Source organism: Prionailurus viverrinus, chromosome C2 (assembly GCF_022837055.1).
Source record: "Prionailurus viverrinus isolate Anna chromosome C2, UM_Priviv_1.0, whole genome shotgun sequence".
Classification (NCBI taxonomy): Eukaryota; Metazoa; Chordata; class Mammalia; order Carnivora; family Felidae; genus Prionailurus; species Prionailurus viverrinus.
The window spans coordinates 33,973,853-33,990,443 of NC_062569.1; the positions used below are offsets into that span (position 1 = coordinate 33,973,853).

At 48.0% G+C, this 16,591-nt stretch overlaps 1 protein-coding gene across 11 annotated transcripts in view; it reads left to right on the forward strand.

Moving 5' to 3' along the window:
- Positions 1-16,591, forward strand: part of MRAS (muscle RAS oncogene homolog) — a 55,225-nt gene that overhangs the window by 29,575 nt on the left and 9,059 nt on the right. For 10 of the 11 annotated variants that reach the window (XM_047875852.1, XM_047875849.1, XM_047875851.1 and 7 more), the window contains 2 exons: positions 14,568-14,721; positions 16,289-16,388. In XM_047875852.1, coding sequence (XP_047731808.1) covers positions 14,568-14,721; positions 16,289-16,388 — 254 coding nt within the window. Of the gene's footprint in view, positions 1-13,947; positions 14,139-14,567; positions 14,722-16,288; positions 16,389-16,591 lie in introns of all 11 variants that reach the window. The other variant, XM_047875859.1, reaches the window with a different exon arrangement.

Consider the following 16,591-nt stretch of genomic DNA (forward strand, 5'->3'; position numbering starts at 1 on the left):
CCCCTGGGATGCTGTGCCTCTCAACCTGCCCCCTGAACCCAGCCTAATTCAGGGCATTGCCCACCCAGGGCATCCTCAGGCACAGATGCTAGATTGCGACATTTCTCCACTGAGTTAAGTCTTGTATTAAGAAAAGAAAGGCAGGTCAGGGCACCTGGGTGGCTCCGTTGGTTAAGCAGCTGACTTCAGCTCAGGTCATGATCTCATGGTTTGTGAGTTCAAGCCCCGCATCAGACTCTGTGCTGACAGCTCAGAGCCTGGAGCCTGCTTTGCATTCTGTGTCTCCCTCACCCTCTGCCCCTCCCCCACTCACTGTCTGTCTCTCAAAACTGAATAAATGTTAAAAGAAAAGAAAGGCTTAAAACATTCCTTTTAAATATTAATTAGTCTGGCATTTAAAAAGATGCCTGCCCCATGTTTTGGGAGTTTTAATCAAAGGCTGGTTATATTTACACTTGAGTATAATTCTGACCCCTTCTGAGGCTAGATTCCTCTGGGGTGAATTGCAGCCCTGGGATGGTTAGGACTTTCCTCGGGCATCCAGAGCCCTGACCTCCTGCTTCCCTGGAGGCCATACCATCCTGGGGGGCACCGTGCTAAGCCTGGGAAGCCTCCCAAGGGCTCTGAATTCTGGGGTTTGCTCTTCTTCCAAATTCAAAAAGAGCAAAAACATGGCAGCTTGATGAGGAGGAGGAGGAGGGGGAGAATTATGAGGGCAGTAATGATCTTTACTGAGCAATTACTATGTGCAATCTTCATGCCAAGCACATTGCATACGCTCTGTTTTAATACAACAGTACCGTGCTAGCTACTGTTGTTATCTCCCTAAAAATAAAGCGCAGCAAGATTCACACAGCTAGCAATGGCTTGAATTCCCCTTTGTCTCCTGGATTCTCTGTTAGTCTGATTGGGTGGGAAAATCCTCTCCCACCTCACAAGCTGATCCCTGGGCCTCTGGGAATGGACATTGAAATCCTGGGAAGAGGGGAATGTGCCTGGATTATCAGGATCAACAGACGTATTTGCCTGTCCCGCTTACAACTTGCCCAAGGCCCTTCAGAGGGCTAACTGTTCTTCCCAGGCTTGCTCAAAAAGCCTTCTCTGGTTGCCACACAGGATTCTCAGAGGCTTCTGCTTACTTACAGACTTGTTTCTTGCTCTCTTTCAGGGGACCTCATTGCCCTGGTTCTCCCAGAATCTAAGACACAGGAGACAGCTGACCTCAGGGGCCAGCAGCTGGGGTCCCCAGTGTCTAGGACTACTAGGCTTTGGAGCAAGCCTGCTCTGGGTTCTTTCCCACAGGTCCTATGGGACCCTGACCTCACCTGTCATTGTTACAGCCCAGTTCTGGGAACGTCCCCTCGCTGCCCGGTGCCCACCTCTCCCGGCTCTCCAGCCTTCTCTCCTGGTCCTTGACTTTGGTCCCTGCCTCACCCTGGCTTTCACCTACAGGACTCACCATATCCCAGTTCTCAGGTTTCATGAATCAGGAAGAACCAAGCCTTGGGCAGAGCCTTGAGGTTTTGTATGTATGTATGTATGTATGTATGTACATCTGTATGTACGTATGATTTTATTGTGAAATATACATAAATCTTAACATTGTAACTGTTTTTAAGTGTATAGGTCTGTGGCCTTAAGTCCATGCATGTTATTGTGCAGCCGTCGCCACCATCCCTCCGCAGACTTACTCATGTCCAACTGATACTCTGCACCCAGCAAACAATAACTCCTATTCCCCTTCCCCCGGCCCCTGGAAGCACCGTTCTACATCCTGTCTCTTTGAATTTGACTACTCTGAGTACCTCATATATGTATGTGGACTCATACAGCACTGGTTCCTTTGTGACTGGCTTATTTAACTTAGCGCAATGTCTTCAAGGTCCATCCACCCACGTTGTAACATGTGTCAGGATTTCATGTCTTTTAAGACTGAATGATATCCCACTGTATGTATATACCACATTTTGTTTACCCATTTGTGCAGCAGCGGACCCTGGGACTCTTTCCACTTCATGGCTCTTGTGAATAATGCTGCTGTGCACACGAACGTGCAGATATCTGTTCCAGTCTGTGCTTCCAGTTGTTTTGTCTCGGAGTTCTTGTGAGCCTATTTTTTTCTGTTAGGCTAGGGCTGGCAGGCTCCTGAACTCTATGGTATCACCCCCCTCACTATATACCTAAGGAAACTGGTGCAGACGGAGAAGTGACTTGCCTAAGTCAAGCTAGAGGCAGAGCAGGCCCAGGGCGCCATAACTCTGCCGAGCACATCCCCCTTCCTGTCCTGTTTGCGCCTAAACCTTGGCCCTGCAGGGAAGGGTATTGACCGCATCCTCCGCAATCCTACCTACAGCGGGGATGGGTGTCGCTGGGCTTCTCACCTGTATGGTTCCCAGTCCCACCCTCTTCCCAGCCTTGCATCTTTCTTCCACCAACGGAGAACAGCAGCGGCCCTAACTCTCCCGACACCTCTTCCCACTGTGGGCTCCCGGGCCCAGCTCTGCAGCCGCCCTGGCCCCCTGTGTCCCCATTGACAGTTTGGTCTTTGCAGAGTGAAAGCTCCAGCCCTTCTCCTGCACCCTCAGAAGCTGGGATGTTTCCATCCTGGCTTCTGCCCAAACCTCAGACACAAGTGCTGTTGTCTTCTCGGAGCAGCCTGGACCTGGCTTTTCCCTGAACACTTGAATCCACATTCTTTCTGGGGAGGAGGAGGGAAGGAGGACATTGGAAGGGCAGCGAGAGGAAAAGGAACATTTATTGAGTGTATTTTTCTGAGCTAGAGCTTCAGAGTAAGCCACCCCGTGGCCCCCCAACTAAAAGTGGGGTACAGCCAGAGCTGGCCTGTCGTTCCACCTTTCCACCCATCCTCCTCTTTTCCTGCTGGCAGTGATGTGGGAGGAATTTCCGTCTTTTTCTTTATGAGGGAACATGGCCTCAGATTATGAAATCCAGCCCTGCAGGCCTCTGCCTGACTCTTTATTCTGGTTCCGTCAGCCATCGCTGCTTGAATGCTTCCAGTAATGTGGGGCTTACTGATCTCCAAGGAGCTCAGGGCAGTGCCTCCTGGTGCACTGAAGCCAAACCCTCTTTCACAGTGGCTCCTTCTGCTTCACTGCAGTGGGAGCAGTTACTCCTGACCAGACTTTTCTGGAAGGCCAGAGCCTGTGTTAAGGACTTTGCAGGGATTGTTTTATTTCATCCTCGTAACAGTTCTGCTAAATTGAGGTTAATGTCTCCACCATGCCGGTGAGCACAGCTGCTCCTTAGCCAGTACCCACCGGTACTGCCATACTAGTTGATAAAGTAGTGAAATACTTCCATAACATTGGGAAATTGCTGCTGTTGCTGTCCTGTGTCCCTGGGGACCCAGACCTCCTGCTCCAGCGCCTGTCCAGCCGTCCTCCGATCAGTCAGGCCCCTGCAGGTGGAGGGAACCAAGATTCAGAGAAGGGGAAATAACATGTCCAAGGTCACACAGCTCATTAGAGCCCCATTCCTCTGACCCCGAAGCAAAAGATCTTACTCTTGCTCTGTGTCAGCTTAGCGCACTAGCCGGCCTGGGAGCTGAGGTTCACGCCATCAGGCAGTGACCTCGAGTTAGCTCAACAAGGCTGTGTGATGACAGTATGTATGCAATGTATGCCCCTCCCCCTTCAAAGTCACAGCAGAGCCAGGATTCAGTCCTGGGGTTTGTACCCTAAACCTCAGGTGGGTTTCCTCTTACATTGTTGACAGATCCTATACCCCTGCAGTTAATTTAGGCTTTTGCTCTGATTTTAGAACTTCATGTTGATTGCTCTTAAAAGTCACATGACGATTTTGGACTAGGGCACCGCTGAAGGCGGTAGTGAGAAGGAGTTAGCTTAGCTTCCTGTTGTATTTTGGAGGAGGAAACAACAGCATTTGTAGATGGAGTATATGGCATGGGGTGGGGGTAGAGAGAGAAAGCCTTTGGCCTGCACTCTGGTAGAATGGTTAGGTTTATCAAGATTAGGAAGACTGGTGAAAAGCAAGTTTGGGGGGAAATCAAGAGTTTAATTTTGGACATGTTAAATCTGAGTTGCCTTTCTCATATACAGATAGAAGTCATGCAGGCAGCCGGATGTCTGAATCTAGAGTAAGGGGAGATGTATAGGCTGGAGATGGAAATTTTGGAGTAGACATGTAAAGCCGTGAGATGAGAGGTGGCCAACAAAGTGAATGTGGGGGACTGAGTGTGGGGACCCACCAGCATTTAGAGGGTAGAGAGATAAAGGGACAGAACAGGACCAGTCACTGCAGTAGGAGAAGAACCGGAGAGAGCCATGTCCCAAGGCTCTTCAGAAAGGAGGGAACCATCAACTACTGGCCTGAGTGCACGAGCCAGATTAATGTCAGATGTCAGCAGGTGGCCCAGTGGGTTGAGGACTGAGAAGTGCCAACTGGATTCAGTGACATGAAAGTCATTGGTGACTTGACTAGATCAATTTTGATAGAGTGGTCAGGAATGAAAGTCTGATCATAGTGGATTCAAGAGAGAGTGGAGGAGAGGATGAGCAGGCAATGAGAACAGAGAAGTCAAGGGGTGTGGCTGTAAAGAGGAACAGAGAAATGGACAGCAGCTGGAAGGAGATGTGAGGTCAAGGGGCAGGGTTTTTACTTGTAATTTTTTTGACTTTAATTTTTTTTTTAAGGTGAGAGAAATTATAGTATGTTTACATTGTGGTGGAAATGAACCACTAGAGAAAGAAATGGATGATGCAGGAGACAACAATAGCAGCAGTGCCCTTGTATAGGTGGAAGAGGGCAGGATCCAGTGTCCGGTTGGAGGGGATGAGCTTGGACAGGAGCAGGGCCAGGTCATCCCCGTAGTAAGAAGACAGTGGGAGTGTGTGTTTCAGAGAAAAAGAGAGGGGGTCCCTCATACATTTTTTAATTGAGATGTAACTCCATGGAAAACTCCCTCCTTTAAATAGTATAGCTATACAGTTGTGCAGTCACAACTGCTGACTGATTCACAAATCAGCAATCACTTGGATCACCACTGATTGTTCAACATTTCCACCACCTCCCCCTAGAAAGCTCACTCCATTAAGCAGTCATTCCCCATTCTCCCCCACCACCTCCCCCAGTCCCTGAAACCACTGACGGACTTTCTGTCTTTACAGATCAGCCTATGCTGGACATTTCATATAAATGGCACCATACTCTAAGTAGCCTTTCACTTAGAAAGTGACTAGGCTCTTTCACTCAACGTGCTGTTTTTAAGGTGCATCCTGTTGGAGCTTGTATCAGAATTTTGTTCCTTTTTATGTGCGAATAGTATTCTAGTGTATGGATATGCATCACATTTTCTTTATCCACTGATCCATTGCTGGCCATTCGGGTTGTCTCCACTCTGAGGCTTCAATGGATAGTGCTGCTTCAGACATTCGTGTGCGAGTTTTTGTGTAGATATGTTTTCACTTCTCTCGGGTGTGTCCCTGGCATGGACTGGCTGGGTCCTATGGTAACTCCATCTTTCACTTTTCAAGGAAATGCTAAACCATTTTCTGCAGTGGCTGTGTTTGCCTCCCCCGCAGTGTGCGAGGCTTCCTCGGTCTGTGAGGTGGGTTGATTTGGAAGCTTGTGGAATTTAGCTGATGATCTCTGTTTCACACCTGTTTCACTCAGCTGGGGGTGGAGATTGGAGGAGAGGAGGCTGTGGGAAGCTGTGGCCCAGGAGTAGGAGAAGACTGGATGGGGACACGTTTAGATTTGTTGGGTGCTTTAAGGGCCCCAGAAGTCGGTGCTAGGACTTTAAAGGGAGCAAGGAGCACGGCTCTGAGTTCTTTCCTCCCAGCTATGCGTGGCCACCCAGGGGCAGGTGTGAGGTAGGTGGAAGTTTGGGGGTAAGCAGGTGGGATGGTGTCTTCCGTCTCGGCAGACCTCGGTGCTCTGTCCTCGCCCCCTCCGTGTAGACCTGTGCCTCTTCACAGGCCCTGCGGACATTGCTGGCTGCCCGGTCAAAGACAGGCTGGTGCCAGCAGCAGAGCAAGGCTTGGCTCCAGATGGTCTGGTGTTCAAATCGTGCCTCTCCTGCTCGCCAGCAGTGGGAACCTGGGCAGGTCACCGCCTTGCCCTGCTTCATTTCTTCACCTATAAAATGTTGCCCCCCCCCCCCACTGGTTGTGAGTGGTTGTGAGGAAGAAATGGGGTTGTAGGCCAACGTTTTGCCTCCTTGTTCCTCTCCATTACCAGCACCCCCCTGCCCTGCTACCATCTGTCCCTGGGATGTTCCTGGTTACACAGCTGAGACCCAGCCCCCTGCTGCCCTCTTCTTTCCCTGAGAGAGGTATTTGTTTGGGGTAGAGGTGTTCCCAGCTCTTCTAAGAATTCCACAAAACCATAGACCATCTCCCTGAGAGAATGTGCACCCACACATGCAATATGTTCTCTAGGTCAGGGAATTTAGGGACCCCATGAAAATGTATTCCAGGGCTTCTTCCCATTCCCCCAGCTGCCATAGTGTGGCCTCGTGAGCAGTTGTCCCCTAAGGCTGGTGGCCAGCACTTCTGTCATCCTTAAGTCAGTGAGTTGAGGTTGGGGCCACTGCCAGAGGGAAGCTTCCGCATCGCCAGGGAGCCAGCCGTATGTGCTGCAGGATCTTGCCCCCTCCCCCTTAGAGAGTCCCAAGTGGCCTGGCTTTCCACACCCTGCCAGCACTTTAGAGAAGAAAGCAGCCCTTTTTCTGGGAACAGTGCATGGTGGATGGGTCCAGCCCTTCTGCCTGACACTCAGCCCACTCCATGTATACCCTTACCCAGAAAGGGGAACACAAGTAACATAGTAAAGAGCCCTCATCCCTACTGATGCTCAACTAGGTGGCATGTATTTATTGGAGTCTTCTCCTGGGAAGGGCACAGGCTTCCGCACCTGACTCCTGTGTGAAATGGGCATGATCACTCCTGCCTCCCACTACGGGTCTGTGGATTAGAGAAAGGTAGAAAACAGCAGGCATGGTCCTTGGAGGCATATTATCTCTAGAAATCATCATCTCTGTTGTTTTATATTCCAGAACCCTTACTTCACCATGAAGGGTGCGTTACACAAGTTAAAAAGTCACTTCTTAGTGATTTCCCTTAAAGCTGGCCTGGGCTGATCGAACACAGTAACTGCATTTCCTATGGCATGCATGTGATCTGTCTAGTCATTCTGTAAGTATTTTTTTGGACCTGCATTGGGTGCTGAAGCTTTTGAGACACCCAGGGAAATGAAAGCCAGGCTCCCCTCCCACTCGCCCTCTGGAGTTCCCCCACCCCCCCACCCCCGCCGTGGTGGGGAGCTGAGCCAGGCCTGGAGGCACTGACTAGGAGAGACCCACGGAACCCATAACCCAACAGGAAGGGTTCAAAGACACAGGTCAGAGGCTTGGGCTCTCAGGAGAGGAGGCAGACTGCAGCCACGCGGCAGGATGGCTGGGGTAGCTGGTGGAGAGGGTATTCTGGTTCATTTGTGCAAGCCTTGTGCAAAGGCTTGTAATTGAGACACAACCCGGCGGGTTCTGGGTGGCCAGACCCGCACCCTCTGGTTGAAGATAAAAGACTGGATGAGTAGGGACAGCTGGGTCTTGGGGAAGTTGGAGTGGCCTCCTTCCCAGTATGCAGCCTTGAGCAGATCCCTTTAACATTCTGGGCCTCAGTGTCTGCATTTGTACTAGGCCATGAAGAGGACCCAGAGGGCATGTGTGCATAAAACCCCAGCAAAGTGCCTTCTGCCAGTAGGAACATGGTGGGAAGGACTCTTGTCAGCCAAAGAGCTCAGACTGTACCCTGGGCTGCCGCCAAGGTCAGAGCCCTGAGCCCATGGCAGGGTGTGCCTCCCACTGAAAGCCCTGGAGGAGGAAGAAGAGGAAGAAGAGAAGAAGGAAGAGGAAGAGTGGGAGGGAGATGAGGAGGGAGAAGGAGGAAGGCTCAGCTGGGACCCAGGCTGGTGCCCTCACATGCTGACTGCCCACCTGCGGGGGTGGGGGGCCCCATGCCATGCCCACACGTGGGACTTGGATTCTGAAATTCACAAGATCTAAGAACAGCCCTGGGGTTTCCACTTAAACCCTCCTCAGCCACACTGCTGGCCCCATTATCCTCTGGATGGGAAGACTGGGGCAAAGCAGACAGAGGTACACAGCGCTGACCCTCTCTGTCTCCAGAATCTTTATCTCTTCTCCCTCCTTCTGCCCTGGGTGCCTGTGTCTCTGTCTCTGTCTGTCTCTCTCTCACACACACGCATGCACACACACGCACACACATGCGCGCGCGCGCACACACACACACACACACACACACACACACACATTGGCAAAACACCTCTTTTCCCACAGTGACTAATACTTTCTCTGGAATCCTCCTACCTTCATGACATCAGGCATGGGAAATGCAGGCTGAATCATAATTTCTGAAATGCATAGCTGCCCATTATCTTCAGCCTCTTTTGGAGGCAGAGCTACTGACAAGGGGCCTGTGCCCCTTCCAGGTGTATGTGTGTGGAGGGGAGGGATGAAGCCCAAACCAGACCAGGCCCAGCTCAGCCCCCATCTGCTCCTTCCTGGTTTCATCTGCCCTTCTGGGGCCCTAAGGTTTAGAATTTCCAAGGCGCCCTCCACTCTCCTCTTTCCCCTTGGCCCCCATTCTCTATGTCCTGTGTCTTCAGTGTCTGCCCATTCATTTTTTTCTCTCCACTTCAAACACACCTGCCTTCACTGACACCCTGGTTGCCTCTGCCCTGGTCCCTCCTTCACTTTTTCACAGCTTCCCTCTCCAGTCCCCTCCCTCTTTGGCTGCCAGACTTACCCTCTCACTACATCTCTCCCCTCTCTGAACCTTCGGTAGCTCCCCAGCACCCACTGAGTTCAAACATTTTAGTGTAGGATCCAAGGGCCACAGCCTCTGGTCTCCTCGACCTCTCTCCCATCACAGACCTTTTATGCCTGCACACCAGCCTCCCCACGACTCTTTTCTTCCTGGCCTTCAGGCCGTTGCCCATGCTGATTCTCTGCCTGGAAGGCCTTCCCCAGGCCCTATCTTTTTTATGTCAAATGCTGTTCTTTTAAGGGCAGAATAAGTATCCCTTCTTGGCTAAAACCTTCCATTATCCCTCCAAGCTGAAGGGACCCCCCCCCGCCCCTTCCCTAGATCTCCAATAGTATGTATCACTTTCTGTCCTGTATTATTTTTCTTCAAGTGTCAGCCCAGCTAGCCTGTAAGTACCTTGATAGTGAGATGCAGCTTTCTTTTTAACCACCTGAAGTACCAAGCAGAGCGGATAGCACTGCGTAGGTGCTCAAGAAGTAATTGGCAAATGGATGACTGACTGAATGCACCTCTTAGAGTCCCATGTGCAGGCTGCTCCTGTTCCCCAAAGGTGGGGCAGGCCTGGACGTTACCACACAACCATGTGCCATCCCTGTCCGGTTTGTGATTAGGACTATGCTAGGCTGTTTCCATGAGCTGGAAAGTTCTTTATTTTCTGGGCTCTGGAACAGTTTGTCCCTAATAAAAAGAGCTTTGTGCCATTCATGGGGGAGATTTGTCTCTTTAATTTCATGGATAATTATTGGCCTATTCAGATTTTATATATTTTCTTGAGCCAGTTTTGTTCATTTATATTTTCCTTAAATTGTCCATTTCATCAAGAATTGAAAATTTATTGCTCTAAAACTGCATATAGTTTTCTTTCATAATTAAATATATATCTAGATCCATAGTCATAGGCCTTTCCTCAATCCAAAGGCTTATTAGTCTTTTTTCTTTTCTTTTTTTTTTTTTTGTCTGATAAGAATTGCTAAAGGCTTTTTTTTCTTTAATTGGTCTTTTCAAAGAATCAGATTTTGATTTTTAGATATCTACTACTTTTACTTTCTCTCATTTTCTTAATTTCTACTTTCATTGATGATTTCTTCTCTCTTTGGTTTTATTTTTCTTTTCCTAGCCCCTTCATTTAAATGCTTAGTTAATTTTCAGTCTCTTGTTTTTGGAAGTGCATTTAAAGCTCTAATTTTCCTCTGAGTACCACTTTGGCCTCAAACCAGGGGTTTTATTGTTGTTTATTGTCATTCAATTCTAAATCGTTTGTAACTTCTACTTTGCTTTTCTCTTTAGAGCATTTTTGAGCAGTATCACTCTTTAAACTTTGAAGTGGATAGTTTCTTTTACATATGTGTTGCTGTTAATTTCTGATAGTTTTGCATATAGACAAAAAGATAGCTGCATATGACATCTGCTTTCAGAAATTTGTTGAAATTTTTATTGATGGCTTAATATATGGCCAATTTTTGTGACAATTTCCTGTGTTTGAAAATGCTTATTTACTGTTTGGGTGTAAAGTTTGTTCTCTCAGATGATGTTTTTAAATTTGGCATTATTGAGATCATTACTTTTGAGGGGCCAGGTGATTGCCTCTAAGACAGGCCTGTTCAGTTCTTTTTTTTCCAGATTTTTATTTAAATTCTAGTTAGTTAACATATCGTGTCATTGGCTTCAAGAGTAGAATTTAGTGATTTGTCACTTACGTACAACACCCAGTGCTCATCCCAACAAGTGCCTACTTAGTGCCCATCACCCATCTAGCCCATCCCCCGCCCCACTTCCCTCCAGCAACTCTCAATTTGTTCTCTGTATTTAAGAGTCTCTTATGGTTTGCCTCCCTCTGTTTTTCTTATTTTTCCTTCCCTTCCCCTATGTTCATCTGTTGAGTTTCTCAAATTCCACATATGAGTGAAATCATATGGTATTTGTCTTTCTCTGATTTATTTCACTTGGCGTAATACACTCTAGCTCCATCCACGTTGTTGGAAATGGCAAGATTTCATTCTTTTTAGGCTGAGTAATATTCCATTGTATATATATACACACCACATCTTCTTTATCCATTCATCAATCGAAGGACATTTGGGCCCTTTCCATAATTTGGCTATTATTGATAATGCTGCTATAAACATCAGGGTGCATGTACCCCTTTGAATCTGTATTTTTGTATCTTTCGGGTAAATACTTAGTGGTGCAATTGCTAGGTCTTAGGGTAGTTCTTTTTTTTTAAGTTTATTTATTTTGAGAGAGAGAGGGAGAGGGAGGGAGAATGCGTGGGAGAGATGGAGAGAGAGAAGAGAGAATCCCAAGCAGGCTCTGCACTGTTAGCATGAAGCCCAGTGTGGGGCTCGATCTCAAAAACCATAAGATCATGACCTGGGCTGAAATCAAGAGTAGGACGCTTAACCCAGTGAGACACACAGACGCCCCTTTAGTTCTATTTTTAACTTTTTGAGGACGCTCCATACTGTTTTCCAGAGTGGCTGCACCGGTTCATTCCCACCAACAGTGCAAGAGGGTTCCCCTTTCTCTGCATCCTCGCCAACACCTGTTGTTTCTCGTGTTGTTAATTTTAGCCATTCTGACAGGTGTGAGGTGGTATTTCATGGTGGTTTTGATTTGTATTTCCCTGATGATGAGTGATGTGGAGCATCTTTTCATGTGCCCATTGACGCCTGTTCAGTTCTCTCACAATGATCATGAGATTTGCCAATACCTACTGTATTTAAAAATCAGGTTTTTGTACATATGTATCTTAGGCAACATTCTTATGTGCTTATGATTCATGACTTTGGCACTCCTTGATGCTTGTACTTTTTCCCATTATAAATACCCTGATTTGTCCTGTCCAGTGCATTGGCCTTGAATCCTGTTTTGTGGATGCATGGGGCTGGCATATCCTTTTTTATCCCTTCATTTTTCATCCTTCCTGTGTCATTTTGGTTTATATGTGTCTTTTGCAGTAGTAGACAAGTGGATTTTGTATTGGGTGTCTGCCTTAATAGGTGGGTTTAATGCATTTGCATTTACTATTGTTAGGCATAGTTAGAATTACGTCTGCCATCTTCTTTCATGTCTCCTTTTTTAGCTTTCATATTTTTGTGTAGTTTATTCTTGCCTTTTGTTGGATTGGTCCCATTTACTTTGTTCTGTTGGGCTTTTTTTCTTCTGATGATTAGGAACTTTTGAGTTTTATGTCTAGTGGTTATTCTATGTACAGACATGTGTTGGTGTGTGTGTGTGATTATATTTTTCTGTTAACATCTGGATGTAATTATTATCTTTAGTCTATTCCCAAATGAGGCAAGAAATTTAGTAGTAGCTTACTTTTCCCCAACTCTGCCCCTCACAGATGGATCATCATAGATTTTAGTTCTAAACTGTCATTAATTTACTTCAAATCCTAAAATGATGTTTATTTAAACTTAACTCTTATGTTTTGCTATATTCCTTGCTTATCATTATTTATATTCTTTCATGGACCTATTTTTCACTTTGCTGAAGTATTTCCTCCAAGAATTCTGTTAGAAAGCATGGATATAATATTACTTCTACGGCAATCAGTGTGTGAAACGACCATTTTTCCTTTCCAGAGGGTCCATTTCGATTTTCAGCTCCCTACTAAATTGGGGTTTCAAAATTCTGAACATATTTTTTCACTTATCCTAGATCTCTAGTTTTTAAAATTTTTTTTTTTAATGTTTATTCATTTTGGGTGAGAGAGAGACAAAGTGGGAGCAGGGGAGGAGCAGAGAGAGAGGGAGACAAAGAATCTGAAGAAGGCTCCAGGCTCCACGTTGTCAGCACAGAGCCCGATGCAGGGCTGGAACCCACAAACCATGAGATCATGACCTGAGCCAAAGTTGGATGCTTAACTGACTGAGCCACCCAGGCACCCCTAGATCTCTAGTTTTTGTTTTGGATAATACACACCTTCAAAATCTGTGAATACATTAATTACATACCAACTGAATGTTGGGCCTTCCCATCCCTTCAGCCAAACCTGTGACATTTTCATCTGTTTTGCTGCTGGGATTTATTTAGTGTCCTCGATCCCTACCCAAAATTACACCAACTCCCATCAATTACCTTCAGCTGGCTATATTGATCTTCACAGTATGTACTCATCCCCACCAGATGTTATATTACCCATTCAGTTGTTTGCCAGTCTCCCCACTAGATTATGAGTCCCAGGAGAGCAAAGATTTGCCTCACTGATGTTGCATCTACAGTGCCTACAACACTGCCTGGCACATCGTAGGCTTTCCAATATTTCTTCAGTGAATGAATGAACAAAATTGAGTAGACTTCACATTCATTTACTCATTCAGCTACTATTTGAGTTCTGTTTGTGCCAGGTTCTGAATAGACCAGGCCCCTGCCTCTGGGAGGTGACATTCCAGGTGGGGCCTATGAAATGGGCAGCAAGAACAGTATGCCATGAAGGGGCTATACAGGAGTGGGGAGAGTCCCGCAGGCTCAGGCACGAGAATGCAGTGAGTCAGAGTCAGCTGGCCAAGGCAAGGGGAGCAAGAGAGGAGGGATGGTTGGGGGAATGGCACCCCAGGTGAGGAAGACAAGCTCGAAACAGACACTCCTTCAGAGCTTCTTTGTGGCAGGCGTTGCTCCAAGGGTCTAAATGTTTTCACTTAAAACAACCCTTAGCATCCCCATTTGAGGAAACGAAGGCTCAAAGAAGTGAGCTTGCCCTGAATCACACTCTAGGAATGAAGAATCAGACTCAGCCCAGAATCTGGCTCCAAAATCTATAACTACCTACTCCACTGCCTCCAGGGAGAGGGCAGGTGGGTCTGAGAGTAGAGTGAGCTAGGAAATGGGAGAGGCTGGATGGTGAGCAGAGATTTGCGGGATGCTGAGGGGCTTCAGGAGGCCTAAGGGGGTCAGGCCTGTGCATCTCAGAGGAGAACCCCCAGCTGTGGCTGTCACCCCTCTGAAATAGCCTGGGGGTGTGCATTTAACTCAGCAGCAAGGAAGCTGGAGGGGAATTGGCTTGAGAAGTCCATAGGGTGGAGGGAAGGAGAGGGGATGGATGGGTTGGGGAGAGACCCTTTGCCGAGATGGTGCCCTGCTCCGTCTCCCCAGCCATTCTTGTTTCCTTCCCCAGCTTCCCTTCCCATCACCCCTGTGACAGCCCCATCCTAGGGGCAAGTGATCCTGGCTCTCAGAGGCCTCTCCTTCCCCATGGCCTGCCTGCTGTCTGTCCACACCGGAACTGAGGACCCTTCCTGACCTGGGATGGCCTCTTCAGGGCTTCCCCAGCGCATGTCCTGGGCTCTCCTCCCAAGGAGCTACAAGGTGGAAGCGTTGTGTCTATTTTACAAAAGAGGAAAGGGGGTTCAGAGAGTCAGGTAACTTCCCCAGGAATCAGTCTGTAAGGGCTGCAGCAGGATCCAAACCCAGGTGTGGGGACCCCAGAGGGGTTGTGTAGCAGAGTTGATCATGGACTTTGTGAGGTTTTTCTGTAGACAGGCTGTTAAGGCCCAGGGAGCACAGTAGGTTGGAATCAGCAGGTCCACAAATGAGTCTCTTAGAGCCTCATACTTTGAAGTGTCTGAGGCCCTGCTGGGTCCCTTACACCTCAGCCCAGGGAGCTCATGCAGCCTCTTGTGGGGACAGCTTGTCTGGAGCCACCCTGGGGATGGCAGTGGCAGCATGGGGGTCTGCAGGCCAGGAGGGCTCCACAGTGGGGGGTGACAGCCTCTGAGTGGCCTCATCCCACTCCAGTTCTGGACACAGCCGGGCAGGAGGAGTTCAGCGCCATGCGGGAGCAGTACATGCGCACTGGGGACGGCTTCCTCATCGTCTACTCGGTGACAGACAAGGCCAGCTTCGAGCACGTGGACCGCTTCCACCAGCTCATCCTGCGCGTCAAGGACAGGTAAGGGCAGCTGGGCCAGGACCTCCCAGCCTCTGGCTCAGAGCAGGCTCTGTCTGTCTCAGTCTCTCTCACTGAGGCACAGAGGGGCAGAGGTGAATTCAGACATTGGTCCCTTGGGCTCCTACCCCAGTTCTTTCCATGGGGCCAAACTGCTTTCAAGCCTTAAGTCAGCCCCTTCCCATCTCTCCTAAACTGTCCCCACTGATGCCCCCAATTTAACCAAATTTTATCATGTTCAAAGAAAAAGTGAATTTCTCTCCCGTATGCATTGTAATTGGCTAAATCACATTTGACTGTGGGATTTACAAGCACCTAATTAAAGGCTGGTTTTTTCCTTAGCATTATATGGAGTAATTAAATAATTTGTAGTTTCTTTTCAGCCTAACTGGTGTTTTCAGTTAATTGGCTCTTAAAGAGGCAATGCAAAGAGAGTAAAAGGACAAATGAATAGGAAATGAGCAAGCTTTGAACAAATCTCAGTAAATTCAGAAAAGTCTAGTTCACACCAACTCCAAAGGCCAAGTATTAGTAACTTTTCCAGGGAAAGGGATACACACTCATACACACTCACATATACACATAAAGCTCTGAGACGTAAATGTGGGTTAAGCTCCTGACTGTAGGAATTTCAAAAGAGAAAACATAAATGACTCTGATATGGGAAAATATTCAGCCTTTTGGCTAACCCAAGAAATGCAAGAAAAATAATAAAGTAGTATTTTTTACCTGTGAAATTATAAATTTTTAAAAATGAAAATGCCCAATGATGTTGAAAATGCTGTAGACTGACATTTCTTTCACCTTCAGGTGGCAATATGGCCACATACGTCAATGAGGATCTTTATTTATTATTTTTTTAAATGTTTATTTATTTTTGAGAGAGAGAGAGAGACAGAGAGTGGAGGGGTGGGGGCAGAGAGAGAGAGAAGGAGACACAGAATCTGAAGGAGGCTCCAGGCTCTGAGCAGTCAGCACAGAGCCCAACAACGGGGCTTGAACTCACAGACCGCGAGATCATGACCTGAGCCAAAGTCAGACACTCAACCGACTGAGCCATCCAAGTGCCCCAAGTCAATGAAAATCTTTAAGGCATACATGCCTTGTGATCCCACTCATCCTCTCCTGGGAGCCATCTTGATTTTGCAGCTGCCATTTATTGAATGCCAGCTGTGTACCAGACGCTGGCCCTGGTGCTCTTCCCGAGCCACTGCTGATGGCCACAGCTGCCCTGGATGGCTGGTGCATCAGCGTGGCCAGGAGATGGAAGGGAGCAGGTCTGGGTAGCCAGCCCTCCCCCACACAGCAGTCTGTCAGGGCCCTCACTGATGGTGCTGAGCCAGGAGCTTCCCAGGAAAACCCTTTTCCTCTCCCTGCAGCCAGCCTCCAAACCAGCAGTCCTGAGCCCCCCTTCCCCTGCCTAGAGATGTGGAGAGAAGGACTCTTGAGTCGGCCCCAGGGCAACCAGGGAGGCAATTTGGGCTGCACTGTGCCTGAGGTGCAGCTGTGTTCCCATCACCAGGTGTGAGAGCCGTGAAACTTCATGAGCTGCTGTTCCTTTATTTCCCAGAGAGTCATTTCCGATGATCCTCGTGGCCAACAAGGTCGATCTGATGCATTTGAGGAAAATCACCAGGGAACAAGGAAAAGAAATGGCGACCAAACACAATGTAAGTTGTGTGTGTGTGTGTGTGTGTGTGTGTGTGTGTGTGTGTGTGTGTGTGTGTGTATGCGTGTGTGTGTGTGTTGGATGGTCAGGGATGTATACAAGTCCATGCCCATCACCCCTGTGGTACCTCGGGGCTCCTGGGTAGTGGGTAGAGGGCATATGTGATAAGGGATATGTTGTGAAACAAAATAGCAGACCAGAGAG